The sequence below is a fragment of the Natator depressus genome, chromosome 6 (genome assembly GCF_965152275.1).
Source record: "Natator depressus isolate rNatDep1 chromosome 6, rNatDep2.hap1, whole genome shotgun sequence".
NCBI classification, from domain to species: domain Eukaryota; kingdom Metazoa; phylum Chordata; order Testudines; family Cheloniidae; genus Natator; species Natator depressus.
In genome coordinates, this window is record NC_134239.1 from 121805263 (window position 1) to 121825356 (window position 20094).

General features: G+C 43.7%; 1 protein-coding gene across 1 annotated transcript in view; it reads right to left on the bottom strand.

The window, feature by feature from the left end:
• The window catches only part of PELI2 (pellino E3 ubiquitin protein ligase family member 2), a 121960-nt gene extending 111529 nt beyond the window's left edge, over positions 1-10431 (bottom strand). The window contains exon 1 of the mRNA XM_074957209.1: positions 10229-10431. Within this exon, the coding sequence (XP_074813310.1) occupies positions 10229-10305 (77 nt within the window). The 5' untranslated portion in view covers positions 10306-10431. The remainder of the gene's footprint in view (positions 1-10228) is intronic.
• Positions 10432-20094: the final 9663 nt, after the last annotated feature.

The following is a 20094-nucleotide window of genomic DNA, read 5'->3' on the forward strand; positions in this document are numbered from 1 at the left end:
AAGGAGGAAAGAGTTTCAGTTGCTAACATCCTTTTCAATAATACAATCTCATCTATGAAAGGAGAATTCCCATTGAGACAGGAGATTAATTACTGTATATTTATGATTTCAATAAGTCAATGCTTAAGTTAGTGAGTCAAAATAAAGTCAAGCTGCTCTATGTGAAAGAATGCAGCTGTGCTTAAATGAAAGTTTCAGCCCATTAACTTCTGTGCCCAAACTAAACAGAACATATAGAAAAGAATCTGCACATTTGGTCTCTAGTTTATTTATAATATGTAACAAGAGATTTCAACCTTTATTAATGCACTTCAGTTTGTTTAGTTTCTTACAGTAACTAATGGTCTTCACAGTCAGTACCTCTGTCATCTGTGGTGACATTTATATGCCCTAAAGGGAAGCAATTCATCTGTTAAATCTACCTGCTCATTAGCCAGCACTGAAAGTATGCCCAGTTGAAAGAATAACTTATTTCATGACAGAATGTACCAACTTACTAGATTTTGAAATAAACTGGAGTATAAGCCCATCAGACTGGAAGTTAAATTTCAAGCCTTCTAAACACACATCACTGCCATTTTAATATGAACAATAGTCTTGTAAAATTGTCAGGAAGTTTATCAACTAAGGGACAGCATTTTACTTGATTCTTTGTTTCATAGGGGGTGGGGGAAAGAGGATGGATATCATGGCAAAAAATTTCCTGCCTTTAGCAACTAGAATTTTGCAAGAGTGGTTTAAATACAACAGTGATTAAACAGTTGAAATCACAGCACTGAGGTACCAGACCACATTATTTCTTGGCCTTCTTCCCTCTAACACATATTGTACATCAGTCACTACTTAACTTCTCCTCACTTGCCTGTTCATTTGCCTCTCCCACATTATCTTTGAGGAGGCGGTGCACCATATTTCAGCTTCATACTTGTCTCATGGTAATATGAGGACACCGAAGCAGCCAGTTGTACAGATAGATGACTGCTACAGCTGAGGTATAACTGTTGTATAGAATGCTGCACATAACAGAAGACCATTCCTACTGCAATGCCAAGTACTTATAGGAGCACATGTTGCCCTCAGGCCATGCGTTAGCCATCACCAGTGTAATGTATCAGAACCTTTCCCGTGCCAAATGAATACACGTGACCAGTTCACTCTTCATAAAGCATATTAATCGTTATCTAAAGTCAGTCAAGACATGTGATGTGCCCAAGTGCCACAACAGTCAGGACTGTGAAAACGGAAGTCAGCAATAAACCACTTCTATCAGTACAAATAAAAAGGAGGATTTCCTCACTGCTTTCCCCCAGGAAAAAAAAAACACGTAGCCATTGCTACCAAGAAACAGTCACATTTACAAAAGTTTCAGAGTAGCAGCCGTGTTAGTCTGTATCCGCAAAAAGAAAAGGAGGACTTGTGGCACCTTAGAGACTAACCAATTTATTTGAGCATAAGCTTTCATGAGCAACATAAATTGGTTAGTCTCTAAGGTGCCACAAGTACTCCTTTTCTATTTACAAAAGTGTGACATGATTAGTTCATGCCTAACCAAGAGCCAACTTACCTCAAACAGCCATTTTATTAACATAAATCCCTCAGTGTGCTGAGGTACTTCAACATCCATTTTGACCGTGAAATGTATTTCAAAAAAGTTGACATTGAGTCTGCACTGGGCAATTTTTAAAAATTTCTTTTAGCTGAATGATGCATATCTCCCATCATAGTCTAACAATTGTGGATCATTTAGTAAAAGTTGCAAGTGTGCTTCCATGACAAATAGCAGAGCCCCAGATTCCCCCACCCCATCCAGATTATCAAGAAACAACCAAAAACATGGCCTGGGTCAACAGACTTGGGTTAGCTGGGCTCACACTAGTGACCTAATATAGCTGTGTAGCCAGTCCTTTGAAGTTACAGCTAAGGCTCAAGCTTGGGCTCTGAAGCCCTCCTCCTGGCTTCAGAGCCCAAGGCTTAACTTCAAAGTGCTGTCTACATAGTTTTCGTATGCATTAGCTGACGTGTTAACTAACAAAGTGTTAAAACCCTAATGTAGACAAAGTAAACTATAGGTTTAACTCGTTAGCTGGGTAAAGGTAAATCCTAAGGGTTGTTAGGTCTATAAGCTAATGTTTAAACCTCCAACTTGCCTTGTCTACACCAGGAAAAAAAAATGAGTTTAAAACCTGTTAAAATCCTAGCGGAGACATAGCTATAGAAAATGTGTCATTGTGTCAAGACATATTTAAATAAGTCTTTTTAGAATATCTTAAGACACCACAGCCAAAAACTGGTCCTCAACTGCCATTAAGGCTCCAGGGGAAGGGTGTTTATTCTGAAGAGGTCAGCATAGATGAGAGATGGATTTGCTTGCCTCTCACCCATCTGACAAATATCAGTCATTGTATACTAGTCTACTATTTGGGGAGGTTTGCTACTAATTAAGGGCACAATGCTTTTGATCTAGTTTTGTTTGAGGGTTGAAGGAGGGAGCAAGTGTTTGACCACATGCACATACCGTAAGACCACTCTGATCCCTACATTAAGGCTTTCCGAATCCCTGCTGCAGGCTTCTTCTAACAGGCCACTGTAGGGATGACCATGTCAACAAACTTGAGCTTTCTCTACAACGCAAGAGAGATTTGCCTCCCTTCTCCCAACCAATCAAGATTTCCTACAAGACCTCCAAGAGAAGCCTCTGCCTCTCTCCACTAGGCCTACCAATGGCAGTCTCCAGACAAGAAATGGGAAGCCAGGCCTTTCCAGAGTAATGAACTCTGCACAAGCCTGCCAGTGGGAAGATATCAAAATGCACCTTCCCCACCATCTTAGCTAAGTATCACTTCCATAACACTCCCTATGCTCATAGGAATTGGGGGCAAAGGATCACTGGGACGTCAAAAGTTTTGTGCTTTGCTTCAAGACTTAATGGACGCTAGGATTCCGACAGTATGCCTGTTCTCATCACTTTTCAGTGGAGTCCAGTGGATTCCTACAGTATCCATACATTTATGAAGTCCAGTTGAATGCAGAAGGCTGTGCACCACTGACCTTACCGACAAAAAGATAAGCACTTTGGCTCTTTACCTAGAGTGCAGTAAATAGGAAGGCAAGGAACCCAGAAAATAAGTTTGTCAGACTTGTTTTCTTCTGAGTGAATGCAGACTATGTCTTCCTTTTTCTTTCCAAATACAGAATTTATTCTGCTTCCCTATGTGTGATGGGCTTGCCGGCTGTACATTCCCCTGGACGGGGAGGGGTGAGGAGGCGCAGAATTAGAGTTTACTTTTGGAGTGCATCCAACTTCATTTTCTAGCAAGTATTAAACATGCAAGGTGTTTGACGTTTTGCTGGAAGTTAAAATCCACATATATTCTTGTAACAAGTAAATCAGCCTGAAGTGATTGATGTTATTTTATGTCACTAGCTGGGATTTTATACTGATGTGGCAATGCAATTAATAAGGTCAGCTGTTAGGCACAGACCAAGGTTCTAAGAGAGCCAAAAAATAAGGCATACAGCAAAATTCTGTCCTATTCCTATGACACCTACAAGAACCAAGTTAAAACTATATTTTGTTTATACTAAGTTTAAAAAAAAAAAAACTTTTGCTCTATCATGCTGCATGCTAGCTTTTGCTAAGTAACCATGTAGTCTTATTGCTGCAACTGTCATCCTTCCTTTAGCCACTCCCTACTGTTTTACGACACACTTTGTTGCATCATGTCTAGAGAGTTCTATTTAGGTATCATGCCCACCACTATGGTATCTGAGTAATTCCACTGAAAGCTTTTGAGGGGACAAGGACCATGTCTTCTTAACCTGTATAGTTTATGGAACATGCCTCCACATAATAAACTATTTCCACGAAGTGCCCACCCACAAAGATCTCAATGACCCTACTGCTAGTAACAAATAAAAGAAAAGCAGCTTCTGCAGAACTGAGTCCTTCCAGCTGTGACTTTTGAACAAACCAACTATGTACACTCTTCTCTTCACCAATATAGTAAGCAATAAGTAAAACACGTTGAAGCCATTGACCACCATGACATTTGCCAGAGAACGGTTCTTATGTGAAACCTACGGTGATCTATTAAATGAGACCTGATAGCAGAACCTGAGCTGCTCGAATACAAAGTTTCAGGAAAGGCATCTATGCCATATATTCTGTTCTACAGAGGTAAAAAGTGTATAGAAAAAGAGTCAAGCGATGAAGCAAAAAAGCATCACACAACACACGATGAGGCTGAAGTTTTAACTAATAACAAGGTCCCACGCAGTCCGTGGTCACAACATTTGCTGCAGAATCCACCACTTGCCACAGAATTATGCTCAAAACCATTTTTTATTAAGTACCCAGCCAGTAAAGAAGAGTTTGGAGGCTGTGTAGTCTAGTGGATAGCATGTTGACTGGGACTCAGGAGACCTGGGTTCTATTCCTGAAAATGACATAAGAACATAAGGCCAGCCATACTTGGTCAAACCAATAGTCCATCTAACCTAGTATCCTGTCTTCCAACAGTAGCCAATGCCAGGTGCTTTGGAGGGAATGAACAGAACAGGCAATCGAGTGATCCATACCTTGTCATCCATTCCTAGCTTCTGGCAATCAGAGACCAGGGGCACTTAGAGCAGTGTTTCTCAATCTTTTCAAACTACGGTACCCCGTTCAGAAGTTGGATTTGTCTTGTGTTCCCCAAGTTTCACCTTACTTAAAAATACTTGCTTACAAAATCAGACATAAAACACACAAAAGTGTCACAGCACACTATTACTGAAAAGTTGCTTTCTTTCTCATTTTTGCCATAGAATTATAAAATAAATCGACTGGAATATTGTACTTACATTCCATTGCGATAGTTGTCTGAAGCCCAAGCCCTGCCACCCAGGGCTGAAACATGTAACTTAGCTTCGCGAGGCCCCCTGTGGCATGGGGCCCTGGACAATTGCCCTGCTTCCTACCCCCTAGCGCTTCCCTGCACTTGCGGCCCCTCTAAACCCATTCCACAATCCCCAGGTTGATAAACACTGATCTAAATGAGTTGAGTAGTCCCCGGAAGACCTCTGTGTAGCCTCAGGTACATGGTTGAGAACCACTGACCTAGAGATAGGGATGTAAAAGGTTAACCGGTAAGCATTAGGCTTACCGGTTAACCCGCCTTAACCGTTAACCCCCATGCCACCCAGAATGGCCCCAGCCGGCCCTGCACCACCCAGAGGGGCCCCAGCCATTGGAACAGCACCGCCCCAGCCGCACCGCCGGGGGACCGGCCCTTTAATCGGTTTACCATTTAAATGAAATATTTTTAATCATTTAAACAGTAAACTTTTTAAATAATCTTTACATCCCTACCTAGAGCATGGGGCTGCAGACCTGACTATCCTGGCTAATAACCATTCATGGACCTATTCTCCATGAACTTACCTAGCTCTTTTTTGAACCCTGCTATAGTTTTGGCCTTCACAAAAGCCCCTGGTAACGAGTTCCACAGGTTGACTGTGCATTGTGTGAAGAAGTACTTCCTTTTATTTGTTTTAAACCTCCTGCCTATTCCTGGTTTTACCAGTCACCTTGAACAAGTCACGTCTTCTCTCTGCCTCAGTTTCCACAACTGTAAAATGGGGATAATGATACTTAGCTTCTCTATAAAGTTCTTTGAGAACTACTGATGGAAAGCACTATTAAGACACGAAAGAAGTGTAGGCCAATACCTGAAACAACAGCTGTAATGAGTTTTTTATAAATAAATAAAATAAATAGTTAACTTAGGTCTATGAACAAAAAACACTGGCCCTACTTACAGGATGGGGGGCTCTATCCTGAAAAACGTGACTCTGAAAAAAAGATATGGGGATCATGGTGAATAACCAGTTGAACATGAGCTCCCAGTGCGATGCTGTGGACAAAGGGGCTAATGTGAACCTTGGATATATAAACAGGAGAATATCAAGTAGGAGTTGGGAGATTATATTACTTGTATCTGGCACTGGCTCTGGCATCCACAATTCAACAAGGATGTTAATAAATTGGGGAGGGTTCAGAGAAGAGCGATGAGAATGATTAAAGGATTACAAAACATGCCTTATAGTGACAGACTCCAGGAGCTCAATCTATTTAGTTTACCAAAGAGAAGGTTAAGGGGTGACTTGATCCAAGTGACTTAGAATCACAGAATATCAGGGTTGGAAGGGACCTCAGGGGATCATCTAGTCCAACCCTCTGCTCAAAGCAGGACCTATCCCCAATTTTTAGCCCAGATCCCTAAATGGCCCCCTCAAGGATTGAACTCACAACCCCGGGTTTAGCAGGCCAATGCTCAAACCACTCAGCTATCCCTCCCCCGCAAAGGCTTACCCCATGATCACATTAACAGGCTGACAAGGAAACACAGATAATCGGTAGGTACAGTCTCCAATAACGTTCAACTTTTGGTGTTACTTATAGTTTTCCCAGTGGAATATTTGTCTTTGATTGTTAGTTTTAATTCATATGTAGAACACAACCTAGTTCATAACACTATTAAATGTAAGGTGAGCAGAGGTGGGGGTAGGGGAAATTTATTTTCTTAATATAAGGATTATATGCAATGGTTTGCGGAGCAAGTTAGCTTCACTACACAATATCAGTTTATGGTCACCTAATTTAAACCAGTCTTAGAGCACTCATGAATGAAGAAAGTTAACCAGCCTGCGGAACTCATTGCCAGGTGATGCGGTGAAGGCCAAAAATATAACTGAGTTCAAAAAAGCATTAGATAAGTTAATGGAAGATAAGTCCATCAATGGCTACTAGCCAAGATGGTCAGGGACATGCAACTCCACGTTCTGGATGTCCCTAAACCTCTGAAACCGCAAGAGGATAACAACTGATGGATCAGTTGTTGCCCTGTTTTCTATTCCCTCTGAAGCATCTGGCACTGACCACTGTCAGACACAGGATACTGAGCTAGATGGCCCATAGGTTTGACCCAATATGCATAACATCAATTTTTTCTATTTAAGCTGTTTAAATAGCATTGTAACCATTAAAACCGAAAGAATATTTAAGATTTTACCGGTTAAACAGGTCATTTTATTCCTCTTAATTAAGCAATTGCCACAAGGAGAGTTACACTTCTGATACTTCACTTTTTTGTCATTTGGAGGTGTTAAACCTAATCCTCCAAAAATGAGATTCTCTCATTCAAAACCTTGTTACCTGGAATTCTTCCATTTCATACAAAGGGAATAGGAAAATTCAAAGGTTATTCTGCCTACTTTTTCAGAATGCTGAACAGATGTTCAAACTGTTCTGAGAGTTCCCAGCAGTGATTCAGCACTGTGATTGGAAAAAAAGAAAATACAGCTTTATGCTATTTATGGCACTACTTATAGTGAGCAAGTGTTCTCAATTTGAGGTGGGGTGAGATGGGTATGCAGCATATTATATATTCATAATTTAGTGCCTTAAACTCTGACAAAATGGAACATGTACACAATGGAGTAATTTTGTTTCCTAGCTTTGTCCCATCCCCACACCATTAGTCTACTAAATAACATTGATGTGTTTTAACATGGTTTGAAGTAGTCAACAAAGGCAAATCTAAACATGCCAAGACACAGCTGAGGCACTACCACATTAGAAGAGTTACACACCTGAGTAAATTCTGTTGTGTGGACAGGCCCTTGTTACATTAGAATCAATGTAGTGCATAGATGTTAGCATCTTGTAAAAAGGGCATAAGAATGTTCAGTTTGTACAGAAACACCTCAGAACATTTGGAAAGCAGAAAACAGGATGTGTCCTAACCTATTCAAACCAATTTTATGTTTACTGAAAATCTCATTACTATAAGTTTCATATTAAATATAAATGCATGGCACTAAAGAAGGAGACATTTGCTTATATCAATCAATAAGATGATCACATTTTATTATTTAAAAAGCAGAACAGAATCTACCGAATTAAGTTCAGAGCCAAATGTTTTACATTTATGCACTCCTCAAATACTGCTAAATATAGCAAAGCAGCAGAAAGGGGAATGTGTTTCCAGCTGGACACAAAAGCATCTGTAGCACATCATCAATTTATACAATATAATTTAATTAAATATTTAACATTGCACTATGGTTCTACAGTGAGAGACACGAACTGTTTCACAGCTAAAGTTATCCTCCATTCTCACCACACCACCACTACCAGTACACCTTTTCCTGCTCTTAACAGCTAGACAAGGATTTTTTCAACTGAAACTGCTGAAATAAACAGCTTTTCTACAATTTACACTTTTCAAAGATTAGTAATTGCATTTACAGCAGTAAGAAAAGGAATGCTTGTGGCACCTTAGAGACTAACCAATTTATTTGAGCATAAGCTTTCGTGAACTATAGCTCACTTCTGAACTCCACTCCATAGTAACTATGTCTTGCTATATTATTCTTGTCGCCATACATGCATTTCGTATCACTTTAAAAACCACCCCATAGGACATACAGACACTTACAAGAGCAAGATTAAAAGGCTTTTCCTTTCTGTTGGATTTTAAAATCCAATTAATTGCTTTTCATAAGCGATAGTCTAAAAATGATTAAGGCTTTCTACTTCATTCTAGTAAGCATTTAACATATTTGTAGTGGGGGAGGCAAGTTATTAATACTGTAATTGTTCAGGAACTCTGCCTCATAGTCAGTTTTAAAACTTTATGTATTTATTTGCTAAAAATGTTCCCCCTTTGCTGAACATGCATTTAATTTTTATAACTGTAAACTTATGCATCTTAGAGGGTTCTCTGGGGCACTCAGTGAATAAGGCTTACATGCCTTATGTTCATCAGTAGCTTCTATGATGTTCAACAGAAAAGCTTCAAGCTCTAACAGCAGGGCAGGAACATTAATACCAAGCAGATTACTTTAAGATCCATATCAAGCTGAAAAAATAAACATTTCCACTACGAATCTGAATGTAAGTAAATGCCTCTTCCTCCTCCCCTAATTTCATCATCTCCCCTGCAATCTGGAAGAGAGGGACAAAGTCTATCACATGAACAAAGATGCCACTAGAAAATCTAAGCAGATGAAGGAAAGCTTTTAACTGTTGAAGTGTAATGATTACATGCAATCTCCACCTACGAACTGCAGATTGCACAGAGAAAGGTAAGCACGATCTCTTCGCACACTCCATAATCAGTGTTTAGGAACTTTGGTGTAGGGGTGGGGAGGTGTATATCTTTGCACTCGTCATGCTGCATGCTTAGGAACTTTGCGTGTTTGCTGAGGGAGAGCTAGCTTTGCTCGGGTGCCATCTACAGCAGCTCCAGTGCCATGGGGACACAAACATGCTGCTACCTTCCCAGCAGTGCAGGCCCCACAGCTCAGCACACGGTGGCCAGCTCCCCTGAGAAACAGGGTCCATGGAACCAGCTCAGTCACGATCCCCAACCATCCATAGCAGGCCCTTGCCTGAGCCAAGCTGGACGTGTAAATCCGTCCCACAAATCCGCATTAGGCTAATAGGAGACAGACCGACAGACTGAGAGGCTGCCAGCTCCTGGGGAACTGCATGCGCTTTAGTTACGCGGGGGCACGGATCACTTACACACACACACACACTCCAATGGAAGTTGTGCCTCGGATCTGGAGCAGGAAGAGGCAATGCACCAGCCCAGCAGCAACACCAGGGCAACACCAGAGCCAGCCCTGCCCGTAGAGATCATCCCCCAGGCGAGCCGGGAAGCGTTCCCCTCACCCGCACATCCAGCTCCCCCCGCCGCCAGGGGAAGAGGGACGCTCCCCCCGTCCCCCCAGGAGCAGCCCAGAGCTGGGGCACGGGGTGGGGGAAGCTTCCTACCCCCTAGAGTTTCACCTTCACAGCCCAACAGGAGACAAAGATCCCTGCGCCATCCCCCGGAGGGCGGGGGGCGAAGGGGGAATCCCCCCCGCGGCGTCTCCCCCTCAGCATCGCGATCCCCCTCAGCGTCCTCACGGGGACCTGATCCTCATTCCCCCCCCACTCACAGATTCCCTCCCTGAGGCGTTTAACCCCCCCCCGACTCTCCCCCCCCCCGCCGCGCGCGCGGTCAGGAACCCGCTCCCCCACTCCGCGATTCCCCCCTCAGCTCGCCCACCGAGCTGCCCCTCAGGATCCCGCCCCCGCCCTTCTCCCCTCAGGATCCCACTCACTGCCCTGCCCCGCCCCCTCGGATGTCCCCCCCCGGCCGTCCCCTCGGGGGCTGACCCCCCCCCCCCCACTCACCCCAGCACCACCAGCTCCCCGTACTTGACGGGCTCCTTGTTGGGGGCGCAGTGCTCCTCCTGGCTGGGGGAAAACATGGGGCCGCTGCTGCTGCCGTCGCCGCTACAATCCCATCGGGAGGCGAAGGGGGGAGACCGGAGCCGGCTCCGCGCTGCGCCCCGCACTGAGCCCGCGAGCGCCCGACAACAGCCACTAATGCCGAAGGGGAGGGGGGAGATACCAACTCGCATCACGCGGCGGGGGGGGGGAGTGCAGCGTTGTGGCTGGCCCACCTCCCCGTCGCCTCCCCCCCAACCCACGCGCTGCCCGCGGGCGGGGGGAGGGAGTCACCCTTTAGCCGCCCGTCTCGGCTTTCCCTCCCCCCCCCTCCGGGGACCGCAGTGGTACAGCCCGCTGTGTTATGTAAACATAGAGTAAGGAGACGGGGCAGCTCTTAAAGGGGCCGCTGGCTTTAGCCGACGCTCCCCCGCCTGCCCGCCGCGTCCCACGGCCGCTCGCAGAGGGGACGAACGGGGCTCGAGCACCGGCCTCCGGAGCGTGGGGTTCTAGATCGGCCCTGCGTACCAGCGAGGTTCTAGAGCCTCGCCAGCCAGGGAGAGGGGCAGGTTGGCGGGGCTCTATATCGGCGGCGGGTTCTAGCCCGGCAGTCGGTCCACCTGACGCTGGAGTTGTGTTCTAGATCAACCCCCACCCCCATCGCCCCACACCAGGGCATGGGTTTGAGACTGGCAGGCGCTGTGCTCCACGCCAGGGTGACCGGGGTCATTATGCCCGCCACCCGTGCCAGAGCACGGGCTCTAGGCTGGCATCGCTCCCAAGCCCCAGCCTGTCGGAGCAGGGTTCTCGCTCGGCATTCTAGTCACAAGGCACCCCAGCGGGTGTTCTAGACCAGCGTCCTCTTCACCCACACCGGAACAGCTGTTCTCCATCTGCATTCCCTTTCCACCCGCACACCGCAGCAGGAGTTGGAGGTCAGCGTCCCCTCCATCCCCCACCAGAGCTGAGGTTCTAGGTCCCCAGCAACTACATCGCAACTAGCAGTGGGTTACAGATCACTGACACCTTCCTGTCCAGTCAGAGTGGTGGCTTCTAGCCCAGCCAGAGCACTGCTTCCAGATGGCCAGCACCACCAGTCTGGGCAGGGTTGTAGATTGATGGTGCAGCTATCCAGAGAAGGGGATCTATATTGCAAGCGTAACTACACAGAACAGGGAACTCTACATTTCAGGTGCAAAAGTGATCTGGAGCAGGAATTCTGATTGCTGGCAGAGCCAACCAGAGCAAGAGGTTTTAGTTTATTCTTTCAAAGCAGGGATTCCAGTTTACCATCATCACAACCCAGAGTGGGGAATTCAGGTGACCAGCACAGCCACCCAGCTAGATCACTAGCTGCATGTTATATGCAAGTGCAGGAGAACAGAAGCGCTCCCCTCTTCTGATGAAGTGAGCTGTAGCTCACGAAAGCTTATGCTCAAATAAATTGGTTAGTCTCTAAGGTGCCACAAGTACTCCTTCCCTCTTCTGAAACTAGACAGCCAGCATTAGCACTAGGGAGTATAACTAGTTCTGTCCATTTTTTATTTAATCCTGTTTTCTAACAGAGAAGGGTCTGAGCCACTACATTCAGATTCTGAATCTCAGTCCCTCCCACCCCTGCAAGCATGGCCTGGAGCTGTTTAAAGGTGGGAGCTCCCAGCTAGAAGCATTCAAGACCAACAACGGAATCCTCCAAAATTGTCAAGGACAAATCCATTACATTAGGGGGCCATCCATGAACAGAAGTACATTCAACATTTTCATTCTGTTTCATGAGTAGTAACAACTTTCTTTTAAAGCTTCCCTCTTTACTACCCCCTCCCCCCCGCTTCCCAAGAAGTGTATACATTAAGAGCAGCAGTAATGATGATATTATGGCAGGGAGACACGGTCACACTGACCATATTCACTGCACCATATTCACTGCACTGCACAGGACATTACTCAGTAGCACACAATTGGCTGGACACTCACTGCGTGGATAAATTAATGAATAAGCCAATGTTCATTGCCTTTAATTTTCTAAATGTTAGCACTGGCAGCTATGAGATTTTTCCCAAAAAGTCTTTTTATTGTTGTGTTTGATGGTGGGATGAAGGAAACACTATTCAGGATTTTATTTATCGGCAACTTTAAAGTCCACATTTCCAGCCACTTATGCTTGGTTTCATCTTCTAAAGGCTTAAAAAGCATCCCATGCTTTTGTTCTTCAAGCAGCTCTTGTTTTATGCTTAAAAAAAATTAAAGGGCAGTTTAAAGAAAAACTGTTTAAAACTCCATGTTTCCACTTTGCAGACATTTATGCTCCATTTGATCTGTGCAGACGTTACAACGATCCTGAACTTCTGAATTTTTTCTCTTTAGAGAGGTGGGTTTTGGGGTGTTTTTTTAATACCTTCAAACTTTCCTTTTTTTAAAAAATGTCTTCCATAAAAGCCAGTGATCAGATTATGAATGAGTCCCACTGCAGGCAATAGGAATGGATGCTGTCCATTTCTTCTGCCTTTCTGGGAAAGGAGCATAGCAACTATTCTATAGTCTGCAGGAGGCCTCTCCAAAGACAATGGTGAAATCCTGGGGAGGGATCTTAAGGTTGGATGGTGGGGAACTTTGAAAATCATGGTTAAAGAGTAGCCACATTACTCAAAACTAGAGGGGTTATAGCACAGTAGGTCATTAGTATAAATAAGTGAACCTTACTACATCAGATCATGGCTCCTGCTATGACTCTTTTGCATATCTCCAGTGGTGCAAAAGGAATGCCAAGCTGCCTTAAATAACCCACTGAGGTTCCCACTATGTAGAGAGTGCCTGGGCAGAAGAGGGCATAGCTAAAGCACTGCAGCACTCCTGCAATCCCTGGCTGCTGTAATAAGCCCTTAAGGAGCCACCACCAGCCAGTGGACGTTAGACCAACTCTGACGCTGCTCTGACAAGTGTTGGGTGGCCCAGTCAGCTGCAGGATCTGGGGAGCATAAAGGTGGTATAAGGTCATACTTGTCCCATCCCCACCTTGGGTCCTGCACCAATCAGAGCTTGGCCATTCTTGAGAATTCAGCCCAGTGAGTCAGATTTTTCAGCCAGTCTCATGATGGCTTCCATTTTATTTTATTTTACTCACTCCTTTTTCACCTACAAAGGCCATGCACCTATAGTTTTGGGTGAGCAGCTATATGATGTGCATGAACAAACACAGGTTGTGTGTGCGCCAAATGAGTTCAGAGCTAATATCATAGGCAATTAGCTGCACTCACACAAGAATGGAAACTGAGGCAGAAAGATAAGCCAATACTTTTTACAGTTATTTCTAAAGACTTTTATTTCCTGCTGCATAAGTACACAGTACCTTAGTCTGTTACAGTATGGTGTTTGCCTGACAGATCCAATTAGATTTCAGCTTAATTTTATTTTCTCTTTGTTTGATACCTAACAAAAGCACAAAATCAACCAAGGCTAGATAGAAATCAATGCAATGGAGTTGGAAAGTCTCATGTACACAATATTTGGCTCCTACACCACTGTGAACATACTAAGAATATGAAGAAAAGTCACCGAAACTGTCCACTGATCGTTATGGCCTTGATTCCACAATGAGCTTCACATGGGCTTGCAAATAGCTCATTCCAGCATCAAGCCTCAGAATGGCTTAAACTCCATTGAAATAGTAGTTAATTAAATTCTGGTTCTCTTACTGAAAGATCTGGTTTTCCTTCACTGAAATTGTACCTGACTATTAATTTCCCTGGCAATGATATTCTTCTGTTGCTTCTGATGATAAGGTAAAATGGAAATTCAGCCAATTTTGAAATGCTACAGAATTTCTTAGAGGCTTTGAGGAAACGCCAAGATTTTATTAAAGACAGAGAGCTGAATTATTACAGATATATTTATCTTCTTTATCGCTTGACACAAACAGCAAGGAAGGCTGGGCACTAAGTCACTGTCAGAGAAAACAAAATACAAATCAAAAACCAATGTGAAAAATTCCAACATACTAGCTACATCCTCTTCAAGCCTTCCTACATTTCCTGTCTTTACCTCCAGTGTGAACAGGAGTTTGCATTAACTCCTCCTCTTTTATCTAATCTAAACAAAATTAGCTTAACTCTCAAGAACTGCTCCAAAACAATTCAACCCAGTCCTACTCCCACTAAGACAATAACAAAATTCCCCTGCACTTCACTAGGAACAGGACTGTCTTTCCAACTAAGAAAAGGAGGACTTGTGGCACCTTAGAGACTAACAAATTTATTTGAGCATAAGCTTTTGTGAGCTACAGCTCACTTCGAAGTGAGCTGTAGCTCACGAAAGCTTATGCTCAAATAAATTTGTTAGTCTCTAAGGTGCCACAAGTCCTCCTTTTCTTTTTGCGGATACAGACTAACACGGCTGCTACTCTGAAACCTTTCCAACTAAGAGTTCTTTTGGCACCCAAATGTGTATGAGCATTTTGCGTTCTCCCCCTACAGCCCCTTTTAAAATATGTAATCATACAGGAGCACGGATCTAGGGATGAGAGGATGGGTAGAAGAGCAAGGAGAAATACAACTTCCCTTATGATATTTCTGATAAAGGTTCAGAGAGTTTAGGTACCTGTGAGGTCTCTACAGTTGTGGCCCCTAGAGAGCTGGTTAGTGGAAAGAAGGAAGCCTTTTGCCATCTTGTATCTGCTGGGGTCAAATATGGGTGCTGTAAGTCAGGCAAGTGGCCCTCCTGCCTCTCACAGCTTCATTTTATGGGCTAGATGCTACCATGAGAAGAGTACTGTGGCACATTGGGAGTTAGGGGTGCAGGGAGCTGATCAGACAACAACAATTCCATTTCATGGCCACTTTCAAGGTGTTGCAATTTTGTTTTCATTCGGCATTGCAACAAATGTTCAAATGTTTTTGCAAAACATAATTGTGTCGAAATGGCCGGTTTCACATAGAAAACCCAAAGCTTTCGATTCATGTTTCCAGCTCCTCAGACGTGACCAGAAAGCTTCGGGATCAAACAATTCTTCCCGATGAAAACTTCGTGGCACCCTGTACATCTCCACAAAATGCTTTGGCTCCCACAAAACTGCAGATCTTGTCAAAATTGTTCCTAAGAGTGCAGAGGGGTTGTGGAGCAGCCAGAGATCCAAGGAGGAATTCTGGTGGATTTGAGCTAGAATCCCCCCATGCGCCCCCAAGCAGCACACAGGTGCTGGAACTAGGGTGCTGGGGGTGCCGCAGCACCCCTTGGTTTGATGTGGTTTCCATCATATACACAGTTTACAGTTTGATTCAGTGGCACCCCCACTATGCAAATTGTTCCAGCACCCCTGCACTGCACGGCTGTTGAAGAGAATACAGCATACTCTGTCCATGCCCTGCCAGATCTGCTGGCTGACAGAGGGCCCTGCTCCTCCCCACCCCATTTCAGGCACCTTCATCCCAGCACCTGTAGCTTTTCTTCCCCATGGTTTGGAAGCTTTGTTTGAGGATGCCAGTAAAACAGTTTGGAAAGACAGACTCTTCCAAGCGCACTGGAGCAGCATGCCTACCTGTGGGGGGCCTGTGGTGTAAGGGGATAGTACTGACAGACTTTTCAAGCATTCTCCAGCCAAGCACTCTTATCAACAGCCAAGACCACTGCTTTGTTGACTCTGATTACATGTGTTTGCATGGGGCACTGGACTGGGAGTCAGGAGACCTGGCTTGGCTGCTGAACTATTGTGTGACCTTGGAGAAATCACTCCATTACTTATGCCTCTGTTTACCCTCCCTCCCTTTGTCTGTCTTATCTGCTAGGATTGGGAACTGTTTGGGAAGGTCTCTGTGTGTTTGTGTAGTGCCTAGCACCCAGAGATTTTGGTCGGGGCTTCTAGATACTATTGTAATACAATTAATAAATAATATATAGCAGCCTACATAGCCGTGTTAAATTACAGCCCTGGAAAGAGTCCAAAGGGAAACATGGGGCTGTCTTTGGGTTTGAAGCATTAGCAGCAGAAGAGGGACATATTTGCAGGGTTCTGAGCTAGATTAGCCAAGAAGAGGACATAAAGGCATCCACTTTCATACCTGTGGTAGAAGACTATGAGCTAACCTGAGGGGCATGTGTGCTCAGAATTGGACTGATCCATTTTTTTTTTCTTTTTAAATGTGTTTGTTGTTTTGACAATGACTTATGTGATGCTGTCTCTGCTGCTGAGCTGGAGCTGTGAAAAGGGTGAGCAGGAATAATAGTCTCTTAATCTTGAAATTCCATTTCCTCTCTCTCAGGCTAGGAAGCAGAGAGGGAGAGAGAGGTGAGGTGTGTGTGACAGCCACAAGTCGTTTCTGGGGCTGATGGACCTTTTCTCTAAAAGTGCGATTTCCCCATGGAAATTTCTAAGGAAATTCTGCTTCTGACATTTTTAATCTTCTTTTCTGTGGCGAAGCTGTGTTGTTATGTACTCCATGTCTAAATGGCCTACGTGGGTTCCAGCATCAAACCACAGTACAATTATTTTCTACAGCTATAGAAATTCCTCCTTGTAACTGGAGCAAGCAACACGTCTCTGGTGTTTCTATGCAACTCCACCGTTGAAATAATGTAGTAATGGTCTCACAGCTGCATTCAATTATTGTTAAGAACTTTAAATATCTCATGGTCTCAACTTCAGGATTGTGAGTGACTTTTCAAAGTAGGGAAAGGAATCTGTTGAAGAGTGTTCCTTGTTACTGAAAATTACAAATCATCTTGGCAGTGGTCCTTTGCTGTCGGTATTGCTGGGACGATGGAGAGTTTGCTTCTAGGTTTACAGCAAGCAGCTGTTTATGCCAACATTGCAGATTGGAAGGAAGGGATGGAGCTACCAGACATCTTCAGAAAAGTGCTAAAAATCAATGTTCCCAACTAAAAACTCCCACACCCTAAGATGAAGTGCATTTAATTTTAAATCACGATAAGAAGTTATTTTAAATTGAGGAAGATCAACAGGGCTATGTTTCAGGTGCTTGACTTTAATCACATACTTAGGTGGTTGCATGAATCGGGCCCTCAAACTGATTTAAAATGGAAAGACTATTGAGTAATTCAAATGCCATCCATGGTCTAACACCCTAAGAAGAAAGAGAAATGGACAATTGATTCATTATATATCTTTATGTGTGAATATATAGTGCGGTATAATAGTCACAGCACACATATAAAACAGCTGCCACCATTTTATTTGCTTCAACCAGTAACTTCCTTGAAGGATGAATAGAAATTACTTAGGAGTTTGCATTCATCAGCCATAAAAGCTAGCAGTTGATCACTTTGTCCTCACCTACTCATTAGGGAAGAGAGGACAAAGCAGCACTGGGTCTTATTTGAATACTTTGCAATCTGCATTCGGCCTTCAAAAGACACTTTTAACAGTCAGGTCTTGTGTCAGTTTTGTGTCAAGTTACATTCGTATTAGTTATTTGTATTACCATAGCACCTAGGAGCTCCGATCAGGGACCAGAACCCCCTTGTGCTATGCGCTGCACAAACACAGAATAAAAAAGACTGTCAGCTCTTTGGGACAGTGACTTCATGTATGACAAGAGATGTCAGATGGGTACAGACAAATGGGCAGGGGAGTACCAAGAAACAAAACATTTACTCCACTGGGGCTGCAATTCCCAAAACAGTGACCCCGTTGTCTTGTCACTACTTATCTTAGTTTCCTTCAGGGCTGGGAGCTTTTGGAATTATTTATGGTCAATTTCCCTATACATAGTCTGTTTGGTCAATTATTAAATCATTAGTCTGGTAAACAGAAAGGAGCGCTCATATCAAATCTTGACTCCGGCTGAGTTTTCATTATTTCACTGTCTAAGCAGATGTATGGCCAAAACTGTATTTCATAGCAATAAGATAATGATTTAATTCAATTCTGGTTGGCTCTGTGACATGCAGCATGCTCTCAGCTTCCACGGAAATAATTAGGAGGTGCAGGTGCTCAGTACCTCATTGGATCACACCCTAATTAGCAAAACAATGGAGTTCTACTGCAAGAGTAAGGGAAACGCTTACCTTTCGGACAGAAGAAAAATTTGCATAAAATTCATTTTTGAGAATTACTAGTTACATTAACTTAATGAGGGTTCTATATGAAAATAGTAGACGCTGTGAAAAGATTAGGAGGCAAACTTTTATATCGGAGAACGTGTACATCTCTGTTACTACCATGAGGAGAGATGAAATGGATGAAAAGCCTTCCGTGCTTAAAGGAAATCATGGGTTCATTGCAAAGGGAAGGCTTAATGACCATATATAGCACACATCTAACTGAAAAATAGAAAGCCCCTTTCTCGGGTTATGGAAAGGAAGGAAAATCATTTGTTAATGAAAATAGCCAGCTGCTTTTTAGCATTAAGAATAACCCCAGCTCAGATCCTGATGTCAAACCAGAGCTTCTGGTAATTTTCCATGAAAGCTAAACAACCTTATAAATCCACATTTGGACCATAAGGAACTGAGCCCGTGCCAATTAAAGTCAGAGACAAAACTCCGGTAGACTTCCATGGTGCAGGGTAGGGTCCTAAGTAATGATTAATAGTGAAGACTCCTCAAAAGCAGAACAGATGAGAGAAAGCCCATGCATCTAGCTGAAGTTACATTCACCTGCAAATTTTATTATAGGCTGAAATTATTTTCAGTTAATTGTGTGTTATGTGCTACGTACAAAAAATTTTCAGAGTCAGAGTGACACGCAATAGTTAGCCTTAGTCTCTCATGTTCCCTGCTTACAATTGTTACCAAGAGAAAAATACAGAAGGACGACTGTTTTTTCATGTATTCTTTTAAACACTTATTCCCAGGCACACAATATAGTTAGTGATAAGGATGTGCTGAAACCTTTACTAGGAAGTACAGGATGTGACGGTCCTGTGTAAGAAATGAGTTATTTTCTATCTGGTTAGCATTATTTTTGAAACAGATGGGGACAAAGCCTCTGCAAGCTTCCTCATTCAAACCAACCAAACTTGCTACTAATTAGCAATGCACTGCAGTTCAACTGCTTTCTTATTCCATCTGCAGCCAGCCAAAACCTTGATGACCTGCTCCACCACCACCACCTGGGACCTCCGCCAAGCAAGTGCTGCTTATAAATCTTCAAATTTGAAATATGCACCCACTCAATAATTGGTGGGGCGGAAGGGGGAGTAAGCATGTGGAGACTGTAACAAACAAAATCAAGACATCAGCCATGCGTAATTTTCACCACACAGAAACAGTCTCCAATTCTGCAAAAGGCATTGACTAAAAACGGAGCTATATTTAAATATTTGTGTGTGTTTTTGTCTTGCTCCGCCCCACCAGAAATGTAGCTGTATAACATTCTTTCCTGAGTCTCAGCAGCGCTTCTGGTAAGATAAGGAAACTGGGAACAGGTTCTTATATCTTTGTTTCACACTGCATAAAAACTTTAAAGCAGATTCAAGCGTTGTTTTTGGTTTTTTTGGTTATTTATTCATATTTTAACTCCAGGTTTCTCTGCACAGTTTGCAGCAGAGGACTTCAGATAAATCCTTCCCCCTGGCAAAATTCAAGTCCACTCTTTGCAGCAGCTGTCAGTGCATTCCCCCTGTGTCTCCTGCTGCTCCTGCTGATGAATGGATCAATAGGAACTTGGTGCTTAAGGGTTTCATTTCAGCCACAGTTACCCCCCGCCCCGTCCCCTCCTTTTTGCCCACAGGGCATGACTGGCACTGTCAAGGCCACTCAGACAAAGCTTTTTCTTTTCCCCTCCTGTTTTCAAATGCTCTACTGTTCGAAGGAACATTGTCAGCAAGTGGGTGGGAAGTACAATGCGACAGCTGTACTGGACTCCAAATGACAAGTCC